This window comes from Alligator mississippiensis, chromosome 16, assembly GCF_030867095.1.
Source record: "Alligator mississippiensis isolate rAllMis1 chromosome 16, rAllMis1, whole genome shotgun sequence".
NCBI classification, from domain to species: domain Eukaryota; kingdom Metazoa; phylum Chordata; order Crocodylia; family Alligatoridae; genus Alligator; species Alligator mississippiensis.
Window position 1 is genome coordinate 6,251,871 of NC_081839.1, and position 12,799 is coordinate 6,264,669.

At 53.5% G+C, this 12,799-nt stretch overlaps 1 protein-coding gene across 4 annotated transcripts; it reads left to right on the forward strand.

The window, feature by feature from the left end:
- Positions 1-3,128: 3,128 nt before the first annotated feature.
- Positions 3,129-12,084, forward strand: LOC102562326 (acidic leucine-rich nuclear phosphoprotein 32 family member B). 4 transcript variants are annotated; one of them, XM_019485377.2, is made up of 7 exons: positions 3,129-3,252; positions 4,839-4,988; positions 6,106-6,228; positions 7,368-7,569; positions 7,900-8,018; positions 8,717-8,771; positions 10,065-12,084. In XM_019485377.2, exons 1-7 carry the CDS (start codon positions 3,199-3,201, stop codon positions 10,154-10,156), a joined length of 795 nt encoding a protein of 264 aa, XP_019340922.1. In that variant the 5' UTR covers positions 3,129-3,198; the 3' UTR covers positions 10,157-12,084. The 4 variants fall into 4 exon arrangements, with proteins under 4 accessions (XP_019340922.1, XP_014464337.1, XP_019340920.1 ...); XM_014608851.3 differs by having other exon boundaries at positions 3,131-3,252; positions 10,068-12,084; XM_019485375.2 differs by having other exon boundaries at positions 3,136-3,252; positions 7,903-8,018.
- Positions 12,085-12,799: the final 715 nt, after the last annotated feature.

Below are 12,799 nucleotides of genomic sequence, written 5' to 3' on the forward strand. Positions count from 1 at the left end.
ATGTCCGACCAGGATGTGGGCAACAGGGGCTATCACTGACCCCTTCGGAGCTGTCTGCGCGGCAGATGTCCAACCTTTTGGTAGCTGCTCCAACAGCACTTGGTAGTTTGATGTGAACGGATGAGTTGCTCAATATGCGGCCGGGCTAATAGCTAATGGCTCCTCTGTCTGGAAAACCAGCAGCCAGTTGCTAAAGGAAGCCGGACGCTGGGTTGGATGAGTAAACGCGCTTCTTAGCCTCTTGCAGGCTGAGATCAAGCGTAGCCTTATGCTTGCCTGGCAAGGGAAACACCGTGACCAGGGATGGTCTTCCTAGTCGCACCGGGGAAGACTGCTCACCTGGCACGGGGATAGCACCTGCCAAGTGGTGTATAGGAAACCTCCCACTGAGCTGCTGTAGTGGGAAGGTCTTGGCTTTAAGTCCACTTTATGGCACAGAGGTGGAAAGGGATCTTGGAGTCCTAGTGGACTCCAAGATGAACATGAGCCGGCAGTGTGACGAAGCCATCAGAAAAGCCAATGGCATTTTATCGTGCATCAGCAGATGCATGACAAATAGGTCCAAGGAGGTGATACTTCCCCTCTATAGGGCGCTGGTCAGACCGCAGTTGGAGTACTGCGTGCAATTCTGGGTGCCACACTTCAAGAAGGATGCGGATAACCTGGAGAGGGTCCAGAGAAGGGCAACTCGTATGGTCAAGGGCCTGCAGACCTCTCCCTACGAGGAGAGACTAGAGAAACTGGACCTTTTCAGCCTCCGCAAGAGAAGGTTGAGAGGCGACCTTGTGGCTGCCTTTAAGTTCATCACGGGGGCACAGAAGGGAATTGGTGAGGATTTATTCACCAAGGGGCCCCCGGGGGTTACAAGAAACAATGGCCACAAGCTAGCAGAGAGCAGATTTAGACTGGACATTAGGAAGAACTTCTTCACAGTTCGAGTGGCCAAGGTCTGGAACGGGCTCCCAAGGGAGGTGGTGCTCTCCCCTACCCTGGGGGTCTTCAAGAGGAGGTTAGACGAGTATCTAGCTGGGATCATCTAGACCCAGCACTCTTTCCTGCTTATGCAGGGGGTCGGACTCGATGATCTATTGAGGTCCCTTCCAACCCTAACATCTAACATCTAAGGGGAGGCTCCTCCCTGGCTTGCCGCCGTGGCCTTTGGCTGGGGGCAAGCGCAACTGGGGGGCATCCGAACCCCCAGCCTCCGGGCTTGGGCCTGCATGTAGGACGCCTGCCAAAGACTTTGGAAACATCTGAAGCCCCAGGTGGGGGTGGAGGATGTTTGCCGGTAGTAGGGCCACACATGGTTCTGGACTGACTCATGGATTTGGAATTGGTTTTGACTCGTTTGGCTTGGAATATGGAACATTAAAAAAAACTCCAAACCTCACTGCAAAGGGGTCAGTGCTGGGTCAGTCCGAGCTGGGGTCAAGCAGTCACGGTTAGGGATACAGACACAACTGGCAGGACTAAGGACAGGCAGGATTTAGGACACGATTGGTTCCTGAAAACTGCGTCTTAAGTTGAAACATCTTAACTCGGAACTGATTTTCCCATAGGAACCACTGTTATAAATGGGGGATTGGTTCCTGAACCAAGGCCCGACCCTCTGTCTTCACCAAAAATAACCCAGAATTTTGTACTCAGTCAATTATAGATGAGAAATATCACTGCATTAATGTATTTATCTTGTAAATAGCAATTGTATTGATTTGGAAGGACTTTTTCAAGGCGACTTTGCTGCACTTTTGGAAGGCCTCCTGGTTAAACCTTTTATAGGGCTCTTGGCTGGCATCTTCTCAGGAGCCTCGTCTGCGGGGCTTTTCGGTGCCCCGTCCGCTTTCTCAAAGGAAGTGCCCAAGCAAGTTTGGACAGCCGCTCTCCAGGGAGACGGGCGACGCCACGCCACGACCGTGTAAGTTCAGACTGCCACTCTCGAGGGTGACAGGCGACCTCGCAAGCTCGGACAGCCGCTCTCGAGGGAGATGGGCAACCTTGTAAGGTTGGACAACCGCTCTTGAGGGTGATGGGCAACCTCGTAAATTAGGATAGTCACTCTCGAGGGCGATGGGCGACCTCGCAAGCTCAGACGGCCGCTCTCGAGGGCGACGGGCGACCTTGTAAGTTCAGAAAGCCGCTCTCGAGGGCGATGGGCGACCTCACAAGTTTGCACGGCCGCTCTTGAGGGCGATGGGCGACCTCGCAAGCTCAGAAAGCCGCTCTCGAGGGCGATGGGCAACCTCATAAGGTCGAACAGCTGCTCTTGAGGGTGATGGGCAACCTCGTAAATTAGGATAGTCACTCTCGAGGGCGATGGGCGACCTCGCAAGCTCAGACGGCCGCTCTCGAGGGCGATGGGCGACCTTGTAAGTCAGGATAGTCGCTCTCGAGGGCGATGGGCGACCTCGCAAGCTCAAACGGCCGCTCTCGAGGGCGACGGGCGACCTTGTAAGTCAGGATAGTCGCTCTCGAGGGCGATGGGCGACCTCGCAAGCTCAGACGGCCGCTCTCGAGGGCGATGGGCGACCTTGTAAGTCAGGATAGTCGCTCTCGAGGGCGATGGGCGACCTCGCAAGCTCAAACGGCCGCTCTCGAGGGCGACGGGCGACCTTGTAAGTCAGGATAGTCGCTCTCGAGGGCGATGGGCGACCTCGCAAGCTCAGACGGCCGCTCTCGAGGGCGACGGGCGACCTTGTAAGTCAGGATAGTCACTCTCGAGGGCGATGGGCGACCTTGCAAGCTCAGACGGCCGCTCTCGAGGGCGACGGGCAACCTTGTAAGTCAGGATAGTCGCTCTTGAGGGCAGTGGGCAACCTCATAAGGTCGGACAGCCTCTCTTGATGGCGACGGGCGACCTTGTAAGTCAGGACAGTGGCTCTCGAGGGCGATGGGCAACCTCATAAGGTCGGACAGCCGCTCTGGAGGGCGCCGGGCGAGCTTGTAAGTCAGGACAGTGGCTGTGGAGGGCGGCGGTGACACTGTGAGGTCGGACAGCCGCTCTTGGGGAATTGGGCAACCCGGCAAGCTGGGAGAGTGTCTGTGGCGGGCGGGCGGGAGGCGGCGCAGGGCGCGGAAGCTCCGGCAGAGGCGCTGCCCGCGCCCCTTTGTTGCCTTTGGCGCCTTCCTCTATATAAGCGGCGCGGGCGGCGGCGGCGTGTCCCTGGCTCGGCGGCGGCGGCGGCTCGTGGCGCGCGGAGGATGGAGATGAAGAAGCGGCTCACGCTGGAGCTGCGCAACAAGAAGCCGGCCGAGGTGGGCGCGCACGTGGGCCCGGGCCCCCCCGACACGTGGCCGCCGCGCGGGGGTGCTCGGCGGGGCTGGGCCGGGCCGGGGAAGGGAAGGAAGGAAGGAAGGAAGGGCCCCGGCGCTGCCACGCGGCCGCCTGTGCCGAGCCGAGCCGAGCCGGGCCGGGCCGGGCCGGGCCGGCGGGATCTGCCCCGCGAGCGGAGTAAAAGCCCCTCCCTCCTGTTGTCGGGGCGAGCCGCCCCTGCCCGCGGGCCGCTGCCCAATGCAACGGGGAAGAAACCCTCCCGAGCGCCGGGCGAGCCGCCCCTCCCCTCCCCTTCCCTCCCCTCCCTCCCTCCTTGCAAACGCCAAAAGAAACCCCCCTTCTCGGTTCAAGGGCGAGCTCCCCTTCCCTCGGGCTCCCTGCAGCACTGAAGGGGGGAAAAAAACCCACCCTTCCTCCTTAATTCACCATTCAAGTCTCTGCTTGGCCCAAAGACCCCCGCTCGGGGTGCGGCGGGGACCCCGTCCCGTCCTACACCCGCGTGGGGCGGCGGGGAGGGACGGGCGAGCCCCGGGGAGCGGTGGCCGCGTGGACCGGGCGAAGCAACTTCCTAGCGCGTGGCCGCACGCGGAGGGAACCAGGAAGCGGCGTTGGCGGCGGCAGGAGGGAGGTCGAGGGTGGCTTGGGAGAGCATCCCTCGCTTTCTAGCAAGGGTGACGTCCAACGTCCTGCTGTGCCACAGCACGTGGGATCAAAGCCTCTGGTTTGTCTAATGGGAAAGGCTGGGTTTTTAAGCGCTTTGGCGGCGAGGAAGGCAAAGAACCGCCTTGCTCTGTTTTGGGTTGTTCCCGGCGTCCCTGCCGAATAAAATAACCTTTGCAGCGCCCTCGAGTTGGTAACAGGCAGCAGCTTCTTTACTGGAGCAAATAGGTGAGGTCTGCGTCCATCTGGGCTGTGTCTGGAGCCGAGCTTTTACAGGCCGGGAAATGTTTAGGACCCGAAAAATTAGTTTGTGGTGGTGTGCGAAGTAGGCAGAGGCACGGCTTAATGGGTGTTGTTGGATGCGCTGGTTTGCGGTGAAAAGGTCTAGTAGGGAAATATTCCCATCTGTAAGAGGGAGACCAGGGGGTGGTGGTGAAAGGGAGCGGTAACTGGATAAAAGGAGGCCGGTTGGGATCGGATGCAGTCTGAAAGCGCTTGTCCTCCGAGCTTTCTTCGGTGCCAGGGTGAAACGATGCAAGTTCGACAACTTTTAGCCACGGAGCTAAGGAGTAGCTGTCCCGAGGGGTGCGTGGTTTTTAGTCCCTGTCCCGTTGCAATGTCTCCCTTGTCACCGAAGCGCACTGTCCGTACCCTAACTGGATAGACTCCATAGCAGGTGCTGCTGATCTGCTTGCCTCCGGAGCACATTTGGTTGCAAGGCAGCGGGGAACTCGCCTTCCCTTTTGTGGTCGAGTGGGAGGGGGATGTTTGCAGGTATGCGCGATGCTCAGTCATTGGGCTCGGATGAGTGAGGTGAGCCTGTGGGGTTTGTGCAAATCGACTCTAGAGATGACACTGCAGGAAGCTTAAATGATGATGGTTTTCTTGTGCCTTCCCCTCTCGCTAGGTGAAGGAGCTGGTGCTGGATAACTGCCGTTCTGACGATGGGAAGATCGTCGGCCTTTCCTCCGATTTTGAGAACCTGGAGTTCCTTAGCATGATCAACATCAACCTGCTGTCGGTCTCCAACCTCCCCAAGCTCAACAAACTTCGCAAGGTAAGCGAGGGCTGGTGCCTGGCAGTCCTGCAACAGCTGTCCACTGGGAAACCGTGGCTGGCGAATGTCCTTAGCAGCAGGGACTGCCATCCGTGCTAGTACCACTCGTGGTGTCGGCAGCGGGTAATGCATCGCGTGCAGTCTGGGGTGGGGTGGTGCTGCCATCCCCTCCCTCCACATCTCTGCCATCCCCTCCCTCCACATCTGCTGCCTCGTGTCACTCGGTGATGCATGGAGGGGCAGGGGCCAGCACCTTTGGGCCTCCCTTGGGAGCCGCTGCATTATACACACCTAATCTTTACGTGGGGCTTAATGAAACGGGCATGTAGAGCAGTGACCCCGCAGAATGGCCGCGTTTTGGTGAAATGCTTAATGAGGTTAACCGCTTCGGGGGCGGCTTGCAAGTGCTACGTTCGATGGTGGAAGCAGGCCTGTTCGCTGCTGAAACGCTGTGCTCCTGTTGAATGCCTCGACACCATTGTCTGTGGCCAGCCTTACTGGGGATGAGAACTGCTGGTTCTTTCTGCACGAGTCTTCGAAAAAGTCCAGTGCTGCAAGTACACGTGCAGCATTTGTAGGTGTAAGCAGTGCTCTGAGTTGCTGTGGGCACTGGAGCTGTGCCATGTTGGTCCAGGCATCTGTAGCTGGTTAAAATACTGGAAGCCCTTGACAAAGCTTTCTGCATAGCCCTACCGTTAGCGGGGATACAAAACTCCTTACGGGCAGGATTAGCACCACCAGTGTTTCCACCTTGCTCCATTTGTATCGCTACCTGTGTGCTTTGACAAACTAAAATATGCTGACGGTTGCTAGAGCAGTGGAGCCCCTGCATGGGTTGGCGGTGAGAGGATGTTTCATGCTGTTGCTTGTCATTTGGATTTTTGGGGCTCTTATAACTTGCTGACATTTCCTGTGGGGCACTGCTTGGAGTGCAGCAGGCGCTCTAGTTATGACCATTTCTTATTTGAGGTTGTGGGGGGGTGGTATTGGGGTATCCCAGCTGTACGAGGAGTCCGGGCTGCTCTGTTATGCTCTATGACCTCCCAGGTGGAGGTGAGATTCCACCCCAAGTGCTGCCACGTCTTAGAGCCTGGCCTCATAATATTTCTCCTGGCAGCTGGAGCTGAGTGATAACCGGATCTCTGGAGGCCTGGAAGTGCTAGCAGAGAGGACCCCTAATCTGACGCACTTGAACTTGAGCGGCAACAAGATCAAGGACATCAACACCCTGGAGCCACTGGTGAGTGGAAGGTCCAGCACGGGGATCCGAGCCATTGGCACTCTTTCCTTTGGGAGCTGTCTGTGCGGCAGACGTCCAACCTTTTGGTAACTGTTCCAACAGCACTTCGTGGTTCTGATGTGAACAGATGAGTCGCCCAATTTGTGGCTGGGCTATTAGTTAATGGCTCCTCTGTCTGGAAAACCAGCAGCCAGTTGCTAAAGGAAGCCTGACACTGGGCTGGATGAGTAAACTGTGGACGCAGTGCGCAGTGTCTATCTGTGAGACAGGACCATTAAGGGGTCGGATGCGGTTTGAGGTAGGTGGCACCTGGGTGTGTCATGGAGCTGTGATTTGCTTGGACACCGGAGGGGGTGTCAGTCACATCAGTCCTGGGACACTCGCCTCCCGTGTCATGACCCCATGTCACCCTTGGTGCTATGACTGCAGATCATGTGGCCTTGGTGCACACTCAAAGCCCCTTTCCCCCGCTCTGTTAACATTGCTCCCAGAAGAAGGTTCTTGCCCCTGTGGCACCCACTGTGTGGCTGGTAGGTGCAGTTTGTTCTCAGCATCTTTTGCCCAGTAGTTCAAAGCTCTTTGCTGTTCTTCTCCCTTCCTCCCTCAGCCCAGTTCTGCAGTCCAAATTGAAGCAGCACGACTGTGGAAAAGGTGGGGCAGTGAGAACAGCACTTCCCGGGCACCGAAAGTACATGGCCTGTAGCCTTGTTGCATGATCTGTCCGTGCAGCCATTTAGCATCAGACTTGTGCCTTGTGGTGTCTTGACTCTGGGGCAGGAAAGGATATGTATATGTGAAGGCCAGTTCATGCAACACGCTTCAGGCCAGAACTAAGCATTGGTGTAGCTTCCCCTTCCATGGGGCTTAGGTCCCTCCTTGACTTGTCTCTAAGCTCTGGGAGGAGAAAAATGCAGAGCAACAGAGCTAGAATGGAAGCAGCTATGCTAGGATTATCGTCATTGAGTCTGGGATAGCTCCTTCCTTATGCCAAAGCTTATCAAGTTTTGACAAAGCTCAATACAGTTATTGCATGCAAGACGGTTGCTTTTGGTAGAGAGGAAACCAGTCCTTTGGGAAATAACTTGATGTTCACCTGCCATAAGCAACCTCCTGACAGCGCAACAAATTAATCTTTGCAGAAAAAATTGCCGAACCTGCATAGCCTGGACCTCTTCAACTGCGAAGTGACAATGCTGATCAACTATCGGGAGAGCGTGTTTGCCCTTCTGCCCCAGCTCACCTACTTGGATGGGTTTGATGTGGATGACCAGGAGGCCCCTGACTCGGACCCTGAAGCAGATGGTGACGGGCTGGATGATGAGTATGAGGAGAATGGCGATGGTAAGAGTCTTTTTGGTTTTCTAGAACTGCCTACACATTTCACTCTCAGGAGCCAGGCTTCCCAAAGACCCACCTTCAGGCTTTGAACTCTGAGTAGGATGAGTCTTGTATAATCTCGTCCTTCCCAGGCCTAATTTAGAAATCTGGGCTTGTCACCTGACACATCCCATGTGCCTAGGTCTGCTCTGCAGGATTTTTTAGTCCCCTGTCACAGGTACGTTGCAGAGACATAAATAGCGTGGCTGTGCCGGGAGTTGGAAGTGTCACGGGTTCCCGGCTTTCCCGTTGGTGCCAAGCAGAACCCAGTTCTTTCAACTTTTCTTGTGCTAGAAGGCGAGGAAGATGACGACGACGAGGAAGATGAATTAGATGAAGAAGTGATTGATGATGAAGAGGAGGATGACGATGACTTGGATGCTGAAGAAGAGGAGGATGGTGTAGACGATGAGGTGAGACTGGCTTTTGTCTGATGCCTGTGTACATTTTGGCTGGCTCCCAGCGTGTGTCCTTTGCATGAATGATCCCCTCTAATCCTGTTTGGTAATGTAGCCAACTGTTTGTATTCTGGCCCGCGGGTACTATTAATCAGGAAAAGAGCCTTTGTGGTAGCTGGCTGCTCTCAGAACAGTGTCTTGTGGCCTTGAGAGCATCTTTCTGTGCATCTCTGAGTTGTGTTTTTTCTCTCGCTTGTTACAAAGTGAACAGGATGGAGTAGGATGAGAAGGGAGCAGCTGTCTAGGTGCAAAGAGAGCTGGATATTGCAGGAACTCTTGTTGGCACGATGCTGCCAGCAGCCACGTCCTCTTGAAGCCTTTCCCAGAGTAAATGGATTGGCTCGGTGACTGAAAGAAACAGCACATTGCATGCTGGCTTGCGACAGGGCTGATGGTGTAGTTTTAGGGATAATTCAGACTAAGGCATGGATGGGATGGTTTAATTGCGGATGATCCCATCTTGAGCAGGGGGCTGGTCTGAGCAGAGATCCCTTCCAGCCTTACTTTTTCATGGTTTTATGCCTTTGAGGATCATTATTGCCGCAGCTGCTCCAGTGGGCAGGGGTTGGGGGGGAACGCTTCCCTACAAAGGTCATTAGATTTGTCCCATGGATCTTGGTCCTTGCTACAAATAGCCTCTCATTTCATTCAAGGAGGAAGAGGATGATGAGGATGGGGAGGATGAAGAGGAGGATGAAGGTGATGAGGGTGAGTATAAAACTCTAATTCTCCTAACTAGACCGCATGGCTAATGCCATCCTGGCCATTACTGCACAGCTTTGGTGGACACAGTTGCTCTGGGATATGAGCAGCAACTGGGCAGTTCCGTGTTGAACACGTCTTGCCCCATTTTTTCTGAACCTGGGCACTTTGAGAGAGTACAAGCAGTGAAACTCAGCACACGAGTGAGGTAATTGAAACCAAGAAGTTTGGCCTAGTACAAACTGTTACTCTGCATAGCCTGGGTACACCTACCTGCAGTTAATGTCATTGCCATGCAGCGTTTTTGCTGTATTGCTGTGTGTTGATGCTTGAGTTCCTTTACGGTGCAGCATTCCTGTCCTCAATGGTGTGTTGACTTGCATTGTGGTGCGTGTACATGTGCGCACACAATAAAGCCATGCAGAGTGTTTAACTGCAGGTGCAAATTGTCCAAACCCCTAATGGAGGCAGTGAAATCTCCAAATGGGCTCATGCAAACTTGCTGACAAAGCATCCATTGCCTTCGCAATGGAATTCATCTTCCTTTCTGACTGAGGCTTTTGGAACAGGCCGCACTCGAAGCTTCAGATGCGTGTTATGTGAGCAAGATGATTTCTTGGAAGCGCTGGGGAAGTGGCCTGATCAGCTTTATGTGCTTACAAAATGCAACTTTGGACTTGGACTAAGCCCAGAGGAGCGATACTGGTTTACCAGACATTCACTTCCCATTAACACTAACCAAATCTATGCTCTTCCAGGAGCTTTAAAAAAAAAAAAGTTAGCAGCTGGCTGTCAATCTAGTGAAACGTTAAAGTGGACTGACAAAATAGCCCATTTCTCATTGTAGGAGCCTTCTGCAGTTGTACAGGAGTCTCCAGTGGAAACTTGATCTGTATGTTAACATCAAGGAAGCATTTGCTCCTGGAAGTGCAGTTTACTTAGCCTCTTCCCTCCAGGAAAAAGGGGACTGAGCCTCTCAACTTGTGTTGAAATTCTCTGGCTAGTGGATCTCGATCTCAGTGGGTTTATTATATAAAGGAGACTAAAGCTTGAGAGAGGATATGTGCAGCAGCATGAGGGCTGGCATGGACTTAGAATGTTAAATCACTTGATTAATCAGCTTGGTCAGGAGGCCCAAAGCAGCCAGTAACTTCTGCATGCTCAGAAACCTGCAAGAGGGGACTGAGTTTGAGGTGCCTTGTCTTTCCTGAAACCAGGCCCCTTCAAGGTGCGCTGAGATAATGCGCTTTGCAGGGTCTTGGCCAGGCCACCTGCTTAGTTCATCTCTTTCCTTCCCAGCAGAGCTTCCGCAGGGAGAGAAGAGAAAACGAGAGCTAGAGGATGAGGGAGAGGAAGATCTGGAAGATGACGACGACGAGGAGGACGACTGATAATCCTAGCGAGCCAATCAGTTTTACGGACTATGACTGTGCTTGTCCTAACCTCCCTGTTGTATCCACGTGAGACTGTAAATCCCCGTCTCCCAGCCCCTCCCCTCTGTCTGACTGCAGCATCCACAATATATTTTTTTAAGATGTAGAATACCCTAGGCATTCAGGGGAATCCTTCCATACAAGCTCACTTTCTCACAAACATCTCATGACCAAAGGCTTCCTCCGTTCTGTGGTTTGTGCTGCATTTTGCAAAAAAACAAACAAAAAAATCCTCCTAGAGCATCTTTTTGTCTGAAATTGGTCTCACCACCTGGGACCCAGAGCTCCAGCAGCCCCTCTCCACCCCACATCCCCACAAGGAGATGCAAGTTGGCCACCCACCCCCATGCACACACTCCAGAGGAGATGCCAGCCTCCCAAAGCAGTGCGTGCAATCTGCTCATCCAGACGGACTCTGAAAGCAAAGCCACCTGAGGTATTGTCCCATCAGGAACAGCAATGGTGGTGGGACCTCTGGAGATGCTGGAAGATTGTCAGCGCTGGGGGGTGCAAAGCGCTTGGGTCTCTAGGAGGAACAAGCTCCTTGCTGGGTCTCGTACCTCGGAGGCTGCACCTTGCAGCAGTCCTGCCACTTGCTTTCTTTGCTTCCTAGTTTGTTTTATAAACTGGAATTTTGTGACCTGTTAGCCACATCATAACTTGTGGCTGTCAGCAAAGTAGTTCTGCCTGGCTGCTGTGAACATCTTGCTGTGATGAGGCTTCCCTATCCCCAGCCCAACCTATACATCTAGGAAGGGGCAGAAAGCAGCTGGCCAGGGGATGCTGCATTACCACCACCACACTCCATTTTTCACTCCGCCATTATCACTGTGACACCTAACTCGGCGATCTCCGGAGACCGTGTTAGCCTAAATATTCTCAGGGTCCTTCTGCTAGCCAGTAACAGCTCTTGATGATAGGCTCAGTTGCTAGCCTGGCGTATGCATCCCCTCTTTCCTTTCCAGAGTGCAGAGAAGTGCATTGGGAACTCCAGCTGTTCCCCATCTCCACTGTTTCATGCACTACTAGACCTCGGGCTGTGCTGCAACATTTTCACCAGGTGCCTCTTTCCTCTCCCCTGCTCAGAGCAGTAGAACCGACGCGCCTCTCCAGTCAGTATTTTGGGGCCCTTTTTATGGATTTTTTTTTTTTTTAATAATGATTTTAGAGCAAGGAGTGGGTGGGACCTAACCAGATGGAGCTACCCAGCATGGCATTTCTGACTCCTTGGTTTCCATTCCTCCTCGTCGGGGTGTTTGTTTGCTCCTGGACTCTGTCCTAGCCTTGTGGCATCATGGCACTGCAGTTGTTGGCTTATTTGGTGCCCAGTGATATCTGCTCAGACAGGTTAGTGATAGGGGAGTTGGGTCATCCTGAAGGCAGATGCATTGGCACTTAGCAGGGTGCTTGGCCGCTATGGGCAAATACCTATCGGTGCCCTGCAGCTGACTGCAGCGAGTCGACTCGCCCCTTCCTGAGGCAGTTCTCGTGGAGGAGTGTTGAATACCGCAGCCCCCGTAGATCTCTGCTCTGTCGCCTGGTGTGGCTTTGCCCTTGTCTCTTGCATTGTACAGTAGCTATAACCATTCAAAGAAAAACTCCTCCTGTAAAATGCAAACTGAATAACTTATAAATGTTAATGAATTTTTTTCGTTAAATGAAATCAGAGCAGCAGTTGGTATTTTTTAATTTCCCTACATTTTTTTTTTTTTAAAGCAAATCATAAGGATTTTATATTAGCCTAATCGCCATCAGGTTTCGATTGGTCAGAATAGCCCCAGAAATGAGACTCTCCAGCCTTCTTTTTGTAAATTTTTTTTTTTTTTTTTTTTTTTGGTTACAAAATTTGGAGAAAAAGTTTTAATAAAGATGTCGGTTTTTACAAACCTCTTGTATCGGTGCTCTCTCACTGTTCCCTTTCGTCCCTGGGAAGCGCGAGATAAGGGGGTATCTTGGTCCTTTCCCCCATGGCTTGGAGCAGGGCGCTCGGTCCAAAGCAAGATGCAAAGCTGCTTTTGGCCAGGGTCTTGAAACTGCCAGGATTAGTTTGTTGTTTAAGCCCCAGACAATGGGAGTGCATGTGCTTCGCTGCCCTAATATGTTCAAAAGACCTCAGGCTAGGCTGAAAAAGAAGAAATGTCAAAGAAGTGTAGAGCCCTATAGCCTTCTGGAGGACCTGGGTAGTGGGCCAGGCAGGGCTGCCAAGTTCGGTGCAAGTTCTTCACTGGGGAGGGGAATGCAGAATTGGGAAGCGCTGGGTTTTTAGAACAAGCCTGATCTCCATAGGGCAGGGCTGGCTTTTCTGGCATGTGGGAAGGAGAGGCAGAGGGAGACATGCCAGAGGGAAGCTGAATTCCTAGCACCTGTGTGGGTCACTGAAATGCTAACCAAGCACCTGCACAGAATGGGGGGTGGAGGGGGATCTTGCACCCCCACTGACTCGGCCTGCTTGCAGAGCTGGGGTGCTGCGGAGGAAGCCATGCTTGCCTCTTTGAAAGCAGAAGCGTTTGATTTCTTCCCCCTTCTCCGTGGCCCTGAGTGGAGGTGGACGGAGGAAGCTGCAGGCTGACTTCTTGGAAATCCTAGGTAGGGAGGAGTCGG

Bases quoted from the DNA above. Each gene is read 5' to 3' on its own strand.
- LOC102562326 (XM_019485377.2), top strand. From the start codon at position 3,199: ATGGAGATGAAGAAGCGGCTCACGCTGGAGCTGCGCAACAAGAAGCCG. The intron at 6,229-7,367 runs GTGAGTGGAAGG...TAATCTTTGCAG, and splicing joins TCAACACCCTGGAGCCACTG to AAAAAATTGCCGAACCTGCA. The intron at 8,019-8,716 runs GTGAGACTGGCT...ATTTCATTCAAG, and splicing joins AGGATGGTGTAGACGATGAG to GAGGAAGAGGATGATGAGGA.